General features: G+C 43.4%; 1 protein-coding gene across 3 annotated transcripts in view; it reads right to left on the bottom strand.

The window, feature by feature from the left end:
* The window catches only part of VPS53 (VPS53 subunit of GARP complex), a 109730-nt gene that overhangs the window by 79172 nt on the left and 14458 nt on the right, over window positions 1–16100 (bottom strand). For all 3 annotated transcript variants that reach the window (XM_044993371.1, XR_006574312.1, XR_006574311.1), the window contains one exon: window positions 15483–15549. In XM_044993371.1, the coding sequence (XP_044849306.1) occupies window positions 15483–15549 (67 nt within the window). The remainder of the gene's footprint in view (window positions 1–15482; window positions 15550–16100) is intronic.

Here is a 16100-nt window from a genome sequence, read left to right on the forward strand (position 1 = left end):
TTAAACCAGGATTTTACCCCCAGATACTTTAACAGCCAAAAAAAAAAAAAGGTCAATAGCTACCAGCATGTGGTGCCAACATCTGCTACTTTTACCTACTTACGGGCTCTGGAGTGTCACAGTTTGGACAACATGAGCTCTGGCCCTGTTTTATGAATTAAAGAACTCAGGTCTCCTGCTGTTTTGCTGAATAACGTGGTTGGGATGTGGGGGAAGAGAAGAGACAGGAATAGCAGCTGGTATTCGGTTTAAAGTTTTATACTGAAATTTTTAGAACAAGGTAAAAGTTTCCAAAACTGTCAACAACAACAAAACTTGACAATGTTGTAAATTTCAGGAGCACCAGTACAAAGTGAAATTGCTAATAAATATTGATTTGATTTCTTAACGCTTACTTCAAACCCCTTAAAATATAACCTTCAAACAACACAATAGTAGCTCTGAATGATACAATGGTGCCGGGGGGGCTGCATATTTCTTTTTGACCTAGAAAAACCTACTTAATTGATGAGCTCTGTGCATGTTTGGCATTTTTTGTACCTCAGAAATTTTTTAAGTTAAGAAGAGAGATAACATAACATTTCGCTCAGACACACAGAGAATCCTGCCAACAGAAAAGCTGTGTGAAAACCTGTTCCATGCTTTTTAAGTCATGGGGCACCGTTTGGTAGTTTAGATGTAAAATTTGGTGTTGGGACAAAATAAAGGTTTGGTTTGCTTCACAAAGCTTAACAATATTTTCATGAAGCTTTGTTTTGATGATGATGAAAAGAGTTTGTTTGGATTTAAACAGTCTGCCTGTAGCAACTGAAACCAAAATGTTGCAGTATTTGATCAGTGCATAAGGAGTGAGTGAGACTGAGCACAAACACACACATAACGAAAGATGAGACTGTCTGAAAAAGATTTGTTTACTTAGGGCAAATCCACCCTTAAAACGCTGTATCAGTGCAGCTGCACCATTGTAGTGCTTCAGTGAAGATGCTCTAAGCTGACGGGAGAGAGCTCTCCCATTGACGTAGTTAATCCACCCGCCCGAGAGGTGATAGCTATATCACCAGGAGAAACTCTCCCGCCAACATAGCGCTGTCTACACGGGGAGCTAAGGTCAGAATAACTACGTTGCTCAGGGGTGCAAAACCGATATAGGTCCATAGTGTAGACCAGACCTCAGTACTGTTATAAGTAACAATAAGATCACTTTGGATATAGTCAGTTACATTGTTTCCCCTTGCTAATCAGTTGGTTTTGAGTGTTTTGCACAGCAAAGGACGATGGAAAAACATTTTTTAACAGATGAAAATGTGATTGTAAAACCATAATTGGCAGGGGAAGTCAGGCAGTACCCAACACTACTGAACTTTTTTATTTTTTTTAAATCAACTTGACTTTGAATTGATGTGTCCCTTTAAAACCAATGTTCTTGCCACTTATGGCAATTAAAAGGATGTCCTAGCACTTACGTGCAGGAGCAGGGGTGTTACCCATAGCATCCTCCCCAAAATCCAACGAAGGGAATTACGCTCTACCTGTCTGAATTCCTCTTGCAGTTCCAAGTTGACACAGTAGCCACCTTCACCTCCACCCTAACAAGGTGGGTGGAGTCGCTGTGCTCTATTGAACAACTGCCACTTTCTACCAGTGACGTGGTGACAATTCAGTGGTGGGTGCAGTGATCTCTGAACAGGCCTGACCCACCCTTCCAGGGCTGTTGTGGCGCTCAGCTAAATATTGAAGGGTTCGGAAATCCTCAGACAAAAGGAGGTTTGTGCACTATTACAGAACGACGTTTCATTGGAGAAAGAAAAAAAATGTGCTGGAATAGGTCGCTTGCTTAGGAAACTTTAAGCCTGAGGGCTACTAGGAGCCACGTTGTTCTGGTAACAATGGTTAAACTACTTAGATGATTTCCACATGTTGACTGGTGCGGAGTAAAAACTTGCTGGTTTTATTTGATTCTAGCAAATATACATTTCCACTGGATGTTATTACTCATACTGGAAAACTGCCCAGGACCAAGTATTTTACAGACACTTGACACATCTGCCCAATTTCTTAGAGTCCAAATGTATCCTTCATGTTACAAATTGGGCTGTGGTCAGGACATTGAGAGCTTTGAACTTCTGGAACTCTCCCCATTCTCAACTGCAGAGAGTTAAGTCTTCTTTCATTCCTTGCCACACTTACAACTGAAATCAATGAAAACCTTGAGCATGGTTAAAAATAAATTCCCATCTAACAACTCAAAGAAGCCTCAGCTGCAGCATTTCAAAGATACTTGTATACTGAGATCATGCTAACAATTTCTTCCATTAAGGTCTCATACCTGCGAGTCCCTCCAGTTTGAGAAAGGGCAAAACAATATTCTGTTGTTAGGATTTCAAGTTAGAGGATGCTGCAAGAATTACAAAGATAAACACAATCTAGGATTAAGTTGCTCTGAAATACAGTCAAGCCTCGGGAAAACAGGAGCACAATTTGGAGAAACTGTGACCACTTATTTCTTATGCCTACAATTTATTCTGCTGAAAGCCTCTACCTCAGCCTCCACACACAAACCCCTCTTAACTTAGTCCATGGTCGTGTCTAGGAAAATAGGTTGTACTGGAAAACTGGCTAATATGCTTTAGTTGACATGATTTTAAACATTACATTGCACCTATTGTAGACTCCGTCTAAGACCTTTAAAAACATGTTAACTGGCTGTAGGTGACCCAGGCTCGCTCTCCCAGGGCTTGTCTTCACAAGTAAATTAACTGGCATAACTATTGTGGAATCAGCTATTCTGCTACAGCTGTGCTGGTCATTTTCCTCAAGTAGACAAGCCCTTAGGGCTTTATACTGCTGCCCATCACTGGAGTACCTGATCCTTGTAGCCCTCTAGCCACTAGGAGCGACCACAACCAATTGACAGCTTTTTAAAAGGTTTTCAACAGTCTACACATGCTCACATGTTCAAACACCACCTACTTTCCTATTCCTGGCAGGGCCTAAGAGTTCCAGACACAAATAATTTCAGCTGCTTTAAAAAATTTAAAAAAATCGAAGCATACCCCATCTGGGGCATGCCCTGTTGCTGCTGACTACACTGGGACACGTACTTCTTAAAAAAAATACTAGCTCTCTCCCCTGCCCCTTTGAAAGATATTTGGAAGTACCCCACAAAAAACCTGCACAGTCAATCTAAGGGTGGAGGGATGCTCTTGTGGGTAAGGCACTGGACTGAGAATCAGGATTCCCAGGTTCTAGTCCTTGCTATCTACAGACTGTGTGAGAGACATTATGAAAGTCACTTGTCCTCTCGATGCCAAAGTGTCCCCATCTGGAAATTGGGGCTAGTGCCTATTTATCTCACAGGGTGTAAAGCACACTAGCCTGTTCAGGCAAAGGGTGCTACAGACACACAAAATGCTATATTGCTACTACAGTTCTATAGTTTATGTGCAGCCAACTAAGTCCCTGCACAGAACATGGGTTTCTATCATCAGTCCTTTTGGTGCAAACAAAATCCAGTTTTCAACCAAAAAGGGGGCTGTGCAGGGGACTTTATTCAACAAACCAGCTTTAAAAGCTATGTTAATAATGAATCAAGCTTCATATTGTATCCCCCCCCAAAAAAAAAAATTCACAGTTGTGGTTAGAAGTCTAGCCTGAGTTTTAAACAGGCACACCAGGATTGACAGGCACTCGAGATCTGAAACAGCAGGCAATCTTCCATATTGTGTGGGCTGACATAACGAAGTATAACACCTCAACTCCCATATTTACGCAACGGCCTTTCAGAGCTGTCCTTTTCTATGGCATCGATGACTCCTTACGGCTGACTTGGGGGGCCAGGGATGAGTCAAAGGGGAGGTGAAGCATGGCTACCCAAGACCGCAAACTCATCTACAACATTGTATTGCTTACGCGCACATAAGCCACGGTGACGTGCACTATTTGGGATTGAACGATTGTGGCCCGTTGCTATAGCAATTAGACAGGTGCCTCAGGCTCCTGGCAAAGCCCTTAACGTCGCTGCATTTGGGCACAGTGACTATTATGGCTACATCATGTAGCCTTGCGATGAGGGCTAGATAGTCACAGCCCGCACTCAGCTGCACAAGGGAGCAAAGCCCCACGCACCCCCCCAGGTGAGACTCTGGCTGCAACAGCTGCTCCCTCATCACTCCCCACTGAGATGAGGCAGAGCGGAGTCGCGGCTCCATCTCCCTCTGCTTGCCAGGCAGGCACATGATGGGGAGCAAACTGCTCCACAGGAAGGGGTGAAGTGACCTACTCCTTTCTCAGGAAGCAGGGGAGGAACTGCGACTTGGAACCACCTCAGGATTATTAGAGCAAGGGGGATGTCTACACAGCAAAACCCGCCTGCGGCAGAGAGCCTCAGAGCCTGGTTCAACTGACTTGGGCTCGCTCTGTGAGGCTATAAACAGCAGCGCAGCCTGGAGCCCTGGCAATGAGGGAGGGTCTCAGAGCCCAGGCTCCAGCCGGAGCATCTACACTGCTATTTTTAGCTCTGCAGCTCAAGCCCTGCAAGCCCAAGTCACTTGACCCGGGCTCAGGCTCGTTACTGCAGAGGAAGTAGTACATTTTTCCTGTGTAGATGTATCATGGGCCACTGGGGAAACGTGCTGTGGACGAGGGCTTGTCTAGGGGAAAATGGCCAGCGTAACTATACCAGTCTAAATATGCTTCTGTAATTCTACTGCTATAACACCCCCATGTGGACACTATTCCAGACTAACAGTCTTCACACAAGGAGTTTTACCAGTATAACTATACCTGTATAATGGTATGGGTAAAGTCCCTGTGTAGACAAGCTGTGATTCTCTCTTGTTGATCTAATTTTTTTTTAGAATTCGTAAGTGTTGAGTCTTTACCCCCCCCACATGCTGCTCCTGCTCCTCTCTAACTGCATCTTTTGTCTCCACCTCCCACACACAATTCCATGCAGGCCTCATTTTGTTCCACCCTCTATGCTCCAGAGAGCTGCCCTTATCTCTTGCACTCAGTGACCTCCATTACTCCTCCAGATTCAACAAATCTGATCTCCACTCCAACATGGCCTGCACCTCCCTGTGTATTTGAACTACAACCTTGTGCATCGAATTTGCCTAGTTAGCCTGTAAACACCCCTGCCCTTGTCAATTACACGCCTGTAAAGCCCATTAGAGAACTCAGCATTTCAGTTGTTCCCACCGCATTTGATCAATCAGAGCCATGTTTGGTTCGCACACTGTGTACGTCCAAAAACTGACCAAAATAATCCTTTTCAGATTTTGTAAGATAAATCCACTCTTGGGTTGAGGCCTATGATTGTACAGCTGCATTACAAACCCTGAAAATAGGGATTTATAAATGGAAATGCTGACGGATCTTCAGCCGTAGGCATGTAAACATAATGGCTGGAATAAACGTTTCCCCATGGGGGGAAGTGGCACTGCCTAGTAAAACCAAGCTTCAAACTCCTGCCTGTTGTCAACATATTCACTGCTGGAGTGGACTTTTCATGCAGTTGGCATGAGGCAAACAGCACCAGCTCTGACCCAGCAAGATTTCGCTTTGTAACTTACTCCGGGCTTGGGCCCATCTGGGAATGAAGTTTGCCTGTTGCCAGCACAAAACATGAGCCGAGCCACACCCTGGACAGCTACAGCAGTAGCTCTCAACTTTTCCAGACTACTGTACCCTTTCAGGACACTGATTTCTCTTGCATACCCCCAAGTTTCACCTCACTTAAAAACTACTTGCTTACAAAATCAAACATAAAAATACAAGTACGTCACAGCATGCTATTACACAAAAATTGCTTATTTTTATTTTTACCATATAGTGAAAAATAAATCGATTGGGATATAAATATTGAACTTACATTTCAGTGTGATACTTGAGCCTATTTTTCACTTGTGAGCCTTGCCATTCTGGGAGGCTGTGAATTATAATTTCACTGTCACCACTACTGCTGCTTCCAGCTCCTCGTTTTAAAAATCTATCCATTTTTACATCGCAACCACATACACACCATGACAACATCAACCTCATATACATGCTTGCATGCATCAGTAAATGACATAAAATGCATGCATGTCTAATACAGTGCATATACGCATGTTACGTCAACGTATAATATAGTATATAGAGCAGCATAAACAAGTCATTGTATTAAATTTTAGTTTGTACTGACTTCGCTAGTGCTTTTTATGTAGCCTATTGTAAAACTAGGCAAATATATAGATGAGCCGATGTACCTCCTAAAAGACTTCTGCCTACCCCTCGGGGTCGGTGTACCCTTGGTTGAGAGCCACGGAGCTACAGGATGGTGACAAACTGCATTTACCCACTTATGATATAGAAGCACAAGAAAAGGTCATGCTTCAACTTGCTTCTCCCCTGAACTTGGCTACACAGCAGATGGCAAAAGTTATGCTTGACCTCCTTGTGTAGCTGCAGATGCCAGTTTTAATGGCCAATGTCCAAAAGGATAATAAATAACAGTATTTCTTCCTGGCATGCCATTTGCCTAAAACCCTTTTCAATAAGCATGTTTTAGACTAGAAAGGCTTACTGTGTTCCTACGGCTTGGAAGAGACCATCCAACTGCCATAACTTGCTAGAGAAATGAGTCTAAATGAATCTTAAGTTTGATTTATTTTGGCAGCTTGACTTCTGTTTATTATTCATTGGCTACAAAAGCTTAAGAACTCTGTGTGACTTTAATCACAAGGCCTGAGTTTTAAGAAATATGTGGTGTGGATTTTTTTTTTTTAAAACTTACACACAGAGCTTAAGACATTCCCTAAATATGCATTCTCCCCCCACGCCCCCACACACATGCCACACAAAAATCCTGAATATTAGCCTTTGCCTGCTAATAATCAGGATAGACGTTTCTGTAGAGAAAAATAGGAGACAAGAATGTTGAATGGTTCATGATAGAAGAGTATTCTACATAAGAGGCATGGGAGATACTAAAGTGATTGTGCCAAAGAAAAGCCTACAAATTATATTATTTAAAATGTTAGGCTTAAATACTTGTTGCGAACAGGCTGATGATTTTACAGGGCTCTTCAAAGCCTGCTTGTTCCAGCTAACCTGTTATACTGGTAGCACCTAGAGGCCCTTATCATGAATTGCAGCCACACTGTGCTTGGCATTGCACAAAACATTAAGTAAAGAGATGGGCTCTACCCCAAAATGCTGACAATCTTTTCTTGAACACAAGACACAACACGTGGGTGAAACAAATAAATGGGTGGGCGCTGGGAGGGAGAGAGGATGAAGTGACAGTAACCTGAGCATGTTGTTGCCTAGCCTAGCTGTACACACAATTTAGCTGTTTACCTGCCAGGCAATTGTTGTCCAAAGCTAGGGTAACCAGATGTCCCGTTTTTAAAGGGACAGTCCCGTTTTTGGGGACTTTTTCTTATATAGGAGCCTATTGCCCCCCCACCCTCATCCCGATTTTTCACAATTGCTATCTGGTCACCCTATCCAAAGCCCAGCACTTAGGTATATTTGTGACTTTAAGCGTATGAGCTGTCTCACGGACTTCAAAGCAACTATTCATCCACTTCAGTGTTTTGCTAGACCAGAGCTTAAGGCAGGAGGGAACAGGCATTGGACAATGGCTAGGTGGCAGCAAGCAAGACTGAGGGCACAACTAGCCTATGCAAAATGGTCTTCAGTGGGTTACTCAGATGCTTTAAATTACAGATGGGCTCAACTGTTTTGCCAGATTGGGGTCTTATCCTCACCTTCCAGTCTCCCTCCCTGTGCTTAGGCTGCAAGAGGGCTTAGTGGCACCTGCATCATTTTCACCTCTCACTTCCTCTGCTCAATCTCCATATGCAATTTCCTTCCTCCCTGCATTGATTCTGTAAAGTCCTCCCTGATCTCCACTGAAATAGCTGAATGAGGGCAAGTATCCAATGCACGTCAGTCTAAGACCTTGCCAAACCCAAAGAGAGCTGTGGGTATTTCTCTACACTAGATGCATCCATCTTCCTCCTTTCACAGGTTTAAACATAGCAAGCCACTACACTGTGCACATGGCTTGGGAAGAGAAGGCATCGCTAACCTTACCCCAGCAGCAAAGGTGCTATACATTTATCTTTATATGCAGCATTGTTTATGAAAGTACCAGACAGCTAATTATACTGTCCACCGCTGAGCTGGGTGCAAGCTAGACAGCAATTTACTTGCATTCTTATTAGCACCAGCAGCTGCCATCTTTTTTTCCTGCACTCCTATGGTTAAGGAAAACATATTTCCAATATTATGAGTCAAAAAAACAGAGCTGGGAGCCAGTCAAAGCCAACTGAGTTACCAAACTAGCATCTTCACCCACCAAAAAACAGGCAAGGTTGTTCCCTGTCCAGAACATGTGCACTTCCTTTTTCTTATTATTCAATGTGTATATTGCACTGGGACCTAGAAGCCAATTAGACTGGGTTCCATTAAGCTAGGAAATCCTCTTAAGTTAAATTATGTTTTGTTTTTCTTAAAGGGACACTAGCAACTTAAAAACAAATTCACACATCCATCTGAAAATGTTCATCTGCTGTTGTAACTGTAAAACCTATGATCATTATAACAAAAGACTGGGGAGGAAAGATTTTTTTTCCCTATAAAAGACAACCTGTTTCATCAGTTTCAATCATTTCCTTGTGTCCCTTGTTGTTTGTGAAAGTCAGGAAGTTTTGGGGGAAAAAATTTAAACAGAGAAATTCAATAGTAAAGCCACAAACAGTGGCAGAGAGGGTTGGATGTGAAACTAATTCTAAGTAATTTTGAAATGGACTAGATTTCAAGTTGTCTGTCCTTTAATACCTCAGGCTTACAAATGTTCTGGCTGCAGAGATGGAACAAAAGAGTTAAATTTGAGTCTGAAAATACAGAGGATACATTACAGAAAGGGAGTTTGAGGGAATGGGTAAAGCAGCTCAGGCCAAAAGAACATTAGAAAAAAGTCAGTGATTGTCAGACAAATTGTAGCTCACATATTTAGAAGCTTTGGTAATAAACAGGACTAACTGGCAGCAAATTAGAAATGTACTGACAACATGTTAAATGCGTAGTGGAAAATCTATGGGAACTGCCCATACCGTAACCTGGGGCAGATATGAAAGTGTGCAGTAACTGGACCTTAGCTTTTTAGCAAGGGCAGTGTAAGAGCCTTTCCCATGTCAGATCTGAGAAAACCCTAAAGGGGGAGTAAAGGGATCCATAGCACTGGCTCCCTACAAAATACAGGCACAGCCCGAACTACATATTGTTACAACTGACCCACAGCAGATTCTGCATTCCCAGCCTCTCCCAAGGCATCAGAAATAGTTGATGTCTGGGACTCCCAAGGAAAGTTTTGTTCCACCCTGCCATGGAATGTTCCACCCACGGCTGTTGTGTCATCCCCCCCCATAAAGAGGTCATTAGCGAGTTAATTTTTGAAGTTCACAGTATTGCCTACAGATGTCACAAAAATATCACACAAGGAAGGGGAAGCCAAATGAGCCAGACTATTTAAAGGCCTTTCCATTTGGAGAAAATTCTAGGGCAAAATTTCAAAAAAGCAGATGGCTTTGAACTGGGAAATGTTATACTATATGGAGAAGGAGCATTCCAGACTGTAAAGCTGTTTAAGTGGTTCCTTTGGTGCTACATTCGATTCATTTTAAATTCAACCACTTATTTTCAACCATCTTGCTACTTTTTTTTTTTCCTTTGGGTAATATAAAACATTTGGGGCACGCCGTTTCAAAGGCATTGTTCATCTACTTGACAAACACGCATTAATGTGTGCAATGGCCCTGTGAAGCACAGTAATATTATCCCCATACTACAGAAGGGGAGACTGAAACCGAGTGGTTAAGTGACCTGCTTCTAGCACAGAGGCTGTTAGTGCTGGACCTGGGATTAGAACTCCATACTTCAGGCCTTGAGAGAGAGTGAGAGACACGGCCAGGATGTTGCACTGGGAGCGCATCCTGACCCACAATCGGGAGCAACTGCGCTTTCTGCAGGCCTAGTGAGAAATCTGAGCCACTGTACAGACCATACCTTCCTCAGACTCTCTCTTTTCCACCTGCTGATGAGCAAAACCAAATGCTACCCTGGTCTCAAAAGCAACGTTGTGCTCCCTCCTCCTGGACAGAAGGGGAAGATGCAGTTGGCAGGTAAAAAGAGCACCCCCACTTTGCTTGTGCTCACCTCTTTAGTGGCCCCTCTTGCTGGAATAGAAAGGATTTGAACCAGCCATCTACAAATGAAAGGCTCCAGACTTCTGTTCCCTCATTCAGCAGCCAAGTTATGCAGAAGAGTGATGGGAAACTCAAAGACAAGGCTGTCATTTCTGAATATTCTTCCCCCCTCCTGCAATGTACATGTCGATCCCCTTAATAAAAACAGAGGGGAGAATAAACTTCTGTATCCACAATTCTGCCTGCTCCCACCCACACATAAATAACTCACACCACAGTGAACTGCCTCCTCCAGAGAAGAGCGCCGGCTCAGCTTGCACCTCCTCCTGGCTTTTGTTGGCTCAAATAAAACCTTTCATGTTGTCTTAGCATCTGGGGGTTATATTTCTTTGGGAAGAAGGTCAAAGTCTTTCCAGGGTGTTTATAAAAACAGTGATTTACTCGCAATTCTACAAGGCTCCCTGCATCCTCCATGCCCACAGAAATCAGTGGTTACTTGACCCCTGGCAGCATCAGGACCCATGTTACAATAACTGGCTGAAAATGTGACACTTTCTACCTCCACATGGACCCGACAGATGTGAACAGCTTCTTCTGGTCACCTATGTGTTGTTATATGGTTGAGATGGGAGTGGCTTCTTTAAAGCCCCCGAGCATGCTGTGTAATGGACTCATGATGGCCATCTCAGCTGCTATGAATCATTACAACCGGGACATGGGATCTGAGGTTTAATCGTTCTTGTCGTGGCTGTTTTTAATGTTTGGTTTCAAAATACCAAACGTGATTAGTGAATTGCAAACTCTCTGCCAGCCCAAGTTCCTCTTTAGTAAGCAAAGCACTTTGCAAAAGCGTGTCCAAACGCAATAACAGTTTTTATTTGGGTCAGACCTGTCATGCTCTCAGACAGGAGGTCAGACTAGATCAGGGGTAGGCTATTTATGGCACATGTGCCGAAGGCAGCACGCGAGCTGATTTTCAATGGCACTCACATTGCCTGGGTCCTGGCCACCAGTCTGGGGGGCTCTGCATTTTAATTTAATTTTAATTGAAGCTTCTTAAACATTTTAAAAACCTTATTTACTTTACATACAACAATAGTTTAGTTATATATTATAGACTTATAGGAAGAGACCTTCTAAAAACGTTTAAATGTATTACTGGCACGTGAAACCTTAAATTAGGTAACTTGATCAAGGCCAAAGAGCGAATCAGTGTCAGAGATGGGATTAGAACTCACGACTTCCTGGCTCTCTATCTTGTGCTCAGACACACCTGTGTCACCCTAATCATTAACATTTCAGACTGGGTAAACTCATGAAATATGAAATACTCTCCCCAAACATGCACGCAGAAGAACCCGGATTCCAGGAATGAAGCAAGTTTTTGACAGATTTATACAGCCCTCCACCAACATGCACAAACCAAGCTCGGCTCCACTAGAGTAGATTGTTGTCCCTTGGTTACAGCATCTGCCACACACCTTAAATTAAAAAACAACACACGGGTGAAGGGAAAGTTCTCCTCCAGATAAGCAGCACAGAACAGTTTGCTATGGCTTAATCTCTGGGAGTAGAGAGGGGAAGGCACAGCAGGAAAGAGCTAGATTAGCAAGTAAAAAGGTTACATAGTAGCTGCCATTTCTACACATGCGTCAACTTCCAGCAAAATCCAAAAGACAAAATGAACCAAAAAAGGGTGATAAGGAATGGGAAGACACCCGGAATCACCAGGCAGGGAAATTTCTGCCAGGAAAAATATAATTGTTGGAGAATTCAGATGACATATAGAACATAGGATCCAGACAGAAGGGGATAAATAGGGCTTCCTGGCCAGCATGGCTTTTACTCCTGAAGCATGCTGCTGGTTTTTTAATAAGTCCCACTCTCTTTACTACAGCACTGAGTCTCTCCATAGCCGAGCATCTGTTTTTCTTAGATGCGCCTCACTGTTGGTACTTAGAAACAAATTCTTGCAATACTTTGGAAAATTAAACTCTTCCTCTGTTCCATCCAAGAGGGAAAAGCTGGGCCTCTTGCCCTATAACAACTTAACATTTCTGAGCATCCATATTTCCACGGAACACGCGCTAGTGAAACAAAGGCTCCCTTCAGCAAAAGAACAGACAGCCGGTGCTAAAGATCAAGGTTTTCACCCCCCCAAACTATTAACAAGGCCATTATCTGAAAGGGCCTCTCTCTCCATTCGCCTGCATCCCGAGCCAGTGAGAAAGATCGAACTACGGCATGGACAGGAATAGCAATTATTTCTTCTGTGTTTCCTTTCTGTCTGGGTTCTGGGGAGATTAATGCAAAATTCCATCTCTAACTGAACTGCTATTCACAACTTTCTCTCTTTCTGTAATCTGACCTGCTCGACTGCAGAACCCTTTGACCTACTAATGTCTGAGGCCTGGAATTCCTGACATTCCTGCAAGCTTTATACTTCTATGGCACTGCCCTTCCCAATACTGACACAGCTTTGTTCCAGCAATCCATGTATAAAACATGTGTTCACACATATATACATGTATGTTGTACAGGCACAGAGGAAAGCACGCATCCTTTAAAATACACACGGATCCTTGGGAGAGAATAAAGCTTTCAGCCATTTCTTGGTATCAATATTTCAAACTCTTTGAAAGTATTAAAGGCTTAGTTGCATTGCTAGAAGCGTACCTGCCTTTAACATGACACACACTGGTTGTGGTCAGCAAAATAAAGCGCTATTACCTTGAACAGCACTAAAGTGATTTGACATGGAAATGCTCACGACTAAATACTGCACTAAGCCACTTCAAAGGGGCTCTGCATAAACATGCCCCACACGTAAATATTCTGTGGTTTTATTCTGACGGAATTTTAGTAAGTCCCCTAACAGGCAAACTAACTAGGGGCTTCACAAACATATTTACCCCTCCAGTGCTACTGCACAGGGTACTGGCTAAGGCCTGCACTGTTTCAGTATGGCACAGTGACCCTCCAAGGAGCTCAAGGATGTGAGACATATAAGGCAGAGCTTTACATGGAGGATGCCGGACCTGCACAGTGCACACCCGTCAACAGCCTAGGAAACTCATTCAGCAAGTCGTCATTTCCCCTGGTAATCCCAAGCAGCCTCCTCAAGTTCTGTCCAGCGGGTCTCGCAAGAGGTTTCTCTACAGAGGATTCCACAGCCAGCATTTCCACTGACGCTCAGCACTGACACACACTGCTGAGCTGTGGCCTTTTGTCACCATGTAGGAACAGCTTCTTTTATTTTGTCCCCCTTGTCAAATTCATCCCCCAGACCTGCCAAAACCCTAGGCCATGCTCTTATTTTCCCCCTTGACTACACTCTCCTCCTCTTCTCTGTGTTCTCCGTCACCCCTCCACCCTTCAGTCTGTCTGAGAAGCTGCTGCCAAAACCATCTGCCCCACTTGTCACCCTGAGCATATTTCAACCCTCCTCTCTAACTGCTGCGCGGGCTTCTCCTCAGCCTCAACAACTCCCCTTCCACGTGTATTTCTGACCTCGTTTCTTCTGACACCTGTCTCCTGACCATTCTGCTGGCCCCTCACTTCACTCCTGACCCAGGCTGTCTTTCACATTTTCTCCTATTCTAGGAATAGTCTCCAGTCTCCATCATGATATCTGCCAAATGTGTTCCTGACTCAGTTATATTTAGTGCTTAGGGAACCATACCATTGTTAAACAACCCTCATTTTCCAGACATTAATACTGAGGCAAAGAGAGGTTAAATAATTTACTCAAACCACAGCAAGAATCAGCAGTGGAAACAGGATGAGAACTCAAGAAGTCCTTGGCTTCTAGCTCTGGGCTCAGTCCACACTTCATAAGACCTACTTGTGTAGGTTCTTTTATTTGTGATTATAAACTACAAGATCAGTCTGTTGGGAGTGGCAAACTGAACATATTTTAATGGTGGTCTGTGTCCTTTCCATGCAGAACAGCTCATCTTTCATCACTTGGCACATGGGCTCAAGTGCTTTTATTTGCCTAGCAGTTATTCTTTCGTCGTGGTAGATTTTTGCAAGCAGGTTCACTTCGGACTGAGGCTTTCAACAGAGTCTGTCACCGCGGGCTCCAGAAGGAAAGAAGCAAACCCACACAAACTGTACTTCAGGAAAAACTGAAAAATACATCCAAAGGGTCTTACTAGTGGGGGAAAGGCAGTCCCGTCTCCAGGTACTACTACTTAAACATTGTTTCCTCTTCTTAATACTAAATGTAATACTCATGGAAGGTGCTGGATTGATATGGAAGCTCCCTGTTTACCCATAAAATAGCTACAAGACATGCAGCAACAGTGCTAGCTGCCTCAACGATGAATCGCATCTACAGGTAAGAAGGTAGTTCAGTCTTCATGGCTAATATATCCTTAGTCTTGCTATTAAGTTCTGGGTATTGGGGTATGGACACTTGTCAAACAGGGAATAAACCGAAACCTGCCATCTCATTTCATGGAAGCCACTCAGTCAGACAGTAATGACCTAGGACATTCCAACCAGTGACCTAGTTAAAAGGCTCCATATCCCAGTACCAATCCCCTGAGCTATCCACTCCCACTTAACAGTGGGCCTGTTTTCATCTGCTTTACTCATATAGTCTCTGAAGTTGATTCCAGAGGTGACTCAACTGAAGGCATCATGCTTCTGTTTTGATTTCATTAAACTCAATTTCTCTCTTGCCTCCTTCCACAGACTGCTTAGAAGACGCGTAATAACAGCTGTCCCTGTAAGTGATTCTTCAATATGACTTAGTGTATTCATTCTCCATACAGTGTAACATAGGTGTGTGCAAGATGTTAGCAGCATTGTTACAATGGGACACTAGATGGGGAGGGCTCTGAGTTACTACAGAGAATCTTTTCCCAGGTCTTGCCCACATGCTCAGGGTCTAACTGATCGCCATATTTGGGATCAGGAAAGAATTTCCCCCCGGCTCAGATTGGCAGAGACCCTGGGGGGGTTTTCCATCTTCCTCTGCAGCGTAGGGCACTTGCAGGTTTAAACAAGTGTAAATGGTGGATTCTCTGTAACTTGAAGTCTTTAAACCCTGATTTGAGGACTTCGGTAACTCAGGCAGAGGTTAAGGGTCTATTACAGGAGTGGGTGGGTGAGATTCTGTGGCCTTCAATGTGCAGGAGGTCAGACTAATGACCATGATGGTCCCTTTTGACCTTAAAGTCCATGAGTCTTTGAGACTTCTGCATGCCATGGCTGTTTTTCTATTTAGCAGAGGGAGAAGTGAGGCTTGGGATTTTTTGTGATATAAGACACAAGTACCTGTCTGCCATCCTGTCCCACGTTTGTCTGTCCTCTCACTACTGTTCGAATATTGTCATCCAGCCTCCTTTGGGGAAAAGCAGACAACGTCAACATAACGCACTGCGTACATGGCATGAAAACCAGTGCACAGAAAGAAAAAATTGTACTTGGATTGGTTTGTTTTTAAATGGTGCTGACAGCATAAAACCGAAATGTTTATAAATACCTCATATTCTCCTGAATATTAGCAACAACACTGAATATTGGCAAAATATGACAATTATTTTTAAAATCCAATTCACTTTTTGCATTTCACTCCAGTTGGCCGATGTTATCAGACTGGGCAGTTTCCCTTTCTGGTTCTCCTGCACTAGAGCAGTGCTTTCAGGTAGACAATCCTTTCTTCAATGTAAAAAAAAAACTTCACAACCCCCTTATATTTTTTATTCTTAACTTTATAGCAAACATAAGAATGACAACAATAAAGCTTATGCACTACAAACTATTACTACAGCTACGACGTTTGATCTCACCAACATACGTGGTTTTGGCCACCAAAGTTATTCTGGGAGTTTCGTGTTTTTTTGCTTTAGAATTGTAACAGAATTTTCAGTGTCCAATTGTCTTTCATAAGGT

The sequence above is a fragment of the Mauremys mutica genome, chromosome 19, assembly GCF_020497125.1.
Source record: "Mauremys mutica isolate MM-2020 ecotype Southern chromosome 19, ASM2049712v1, whole genome shotgun sequence".
Lineage (NCBI taxonomy): Eukaryota > Metazoa > Chordata > Testudines > Geoemydidae > Mauremys > Mauremys mutica.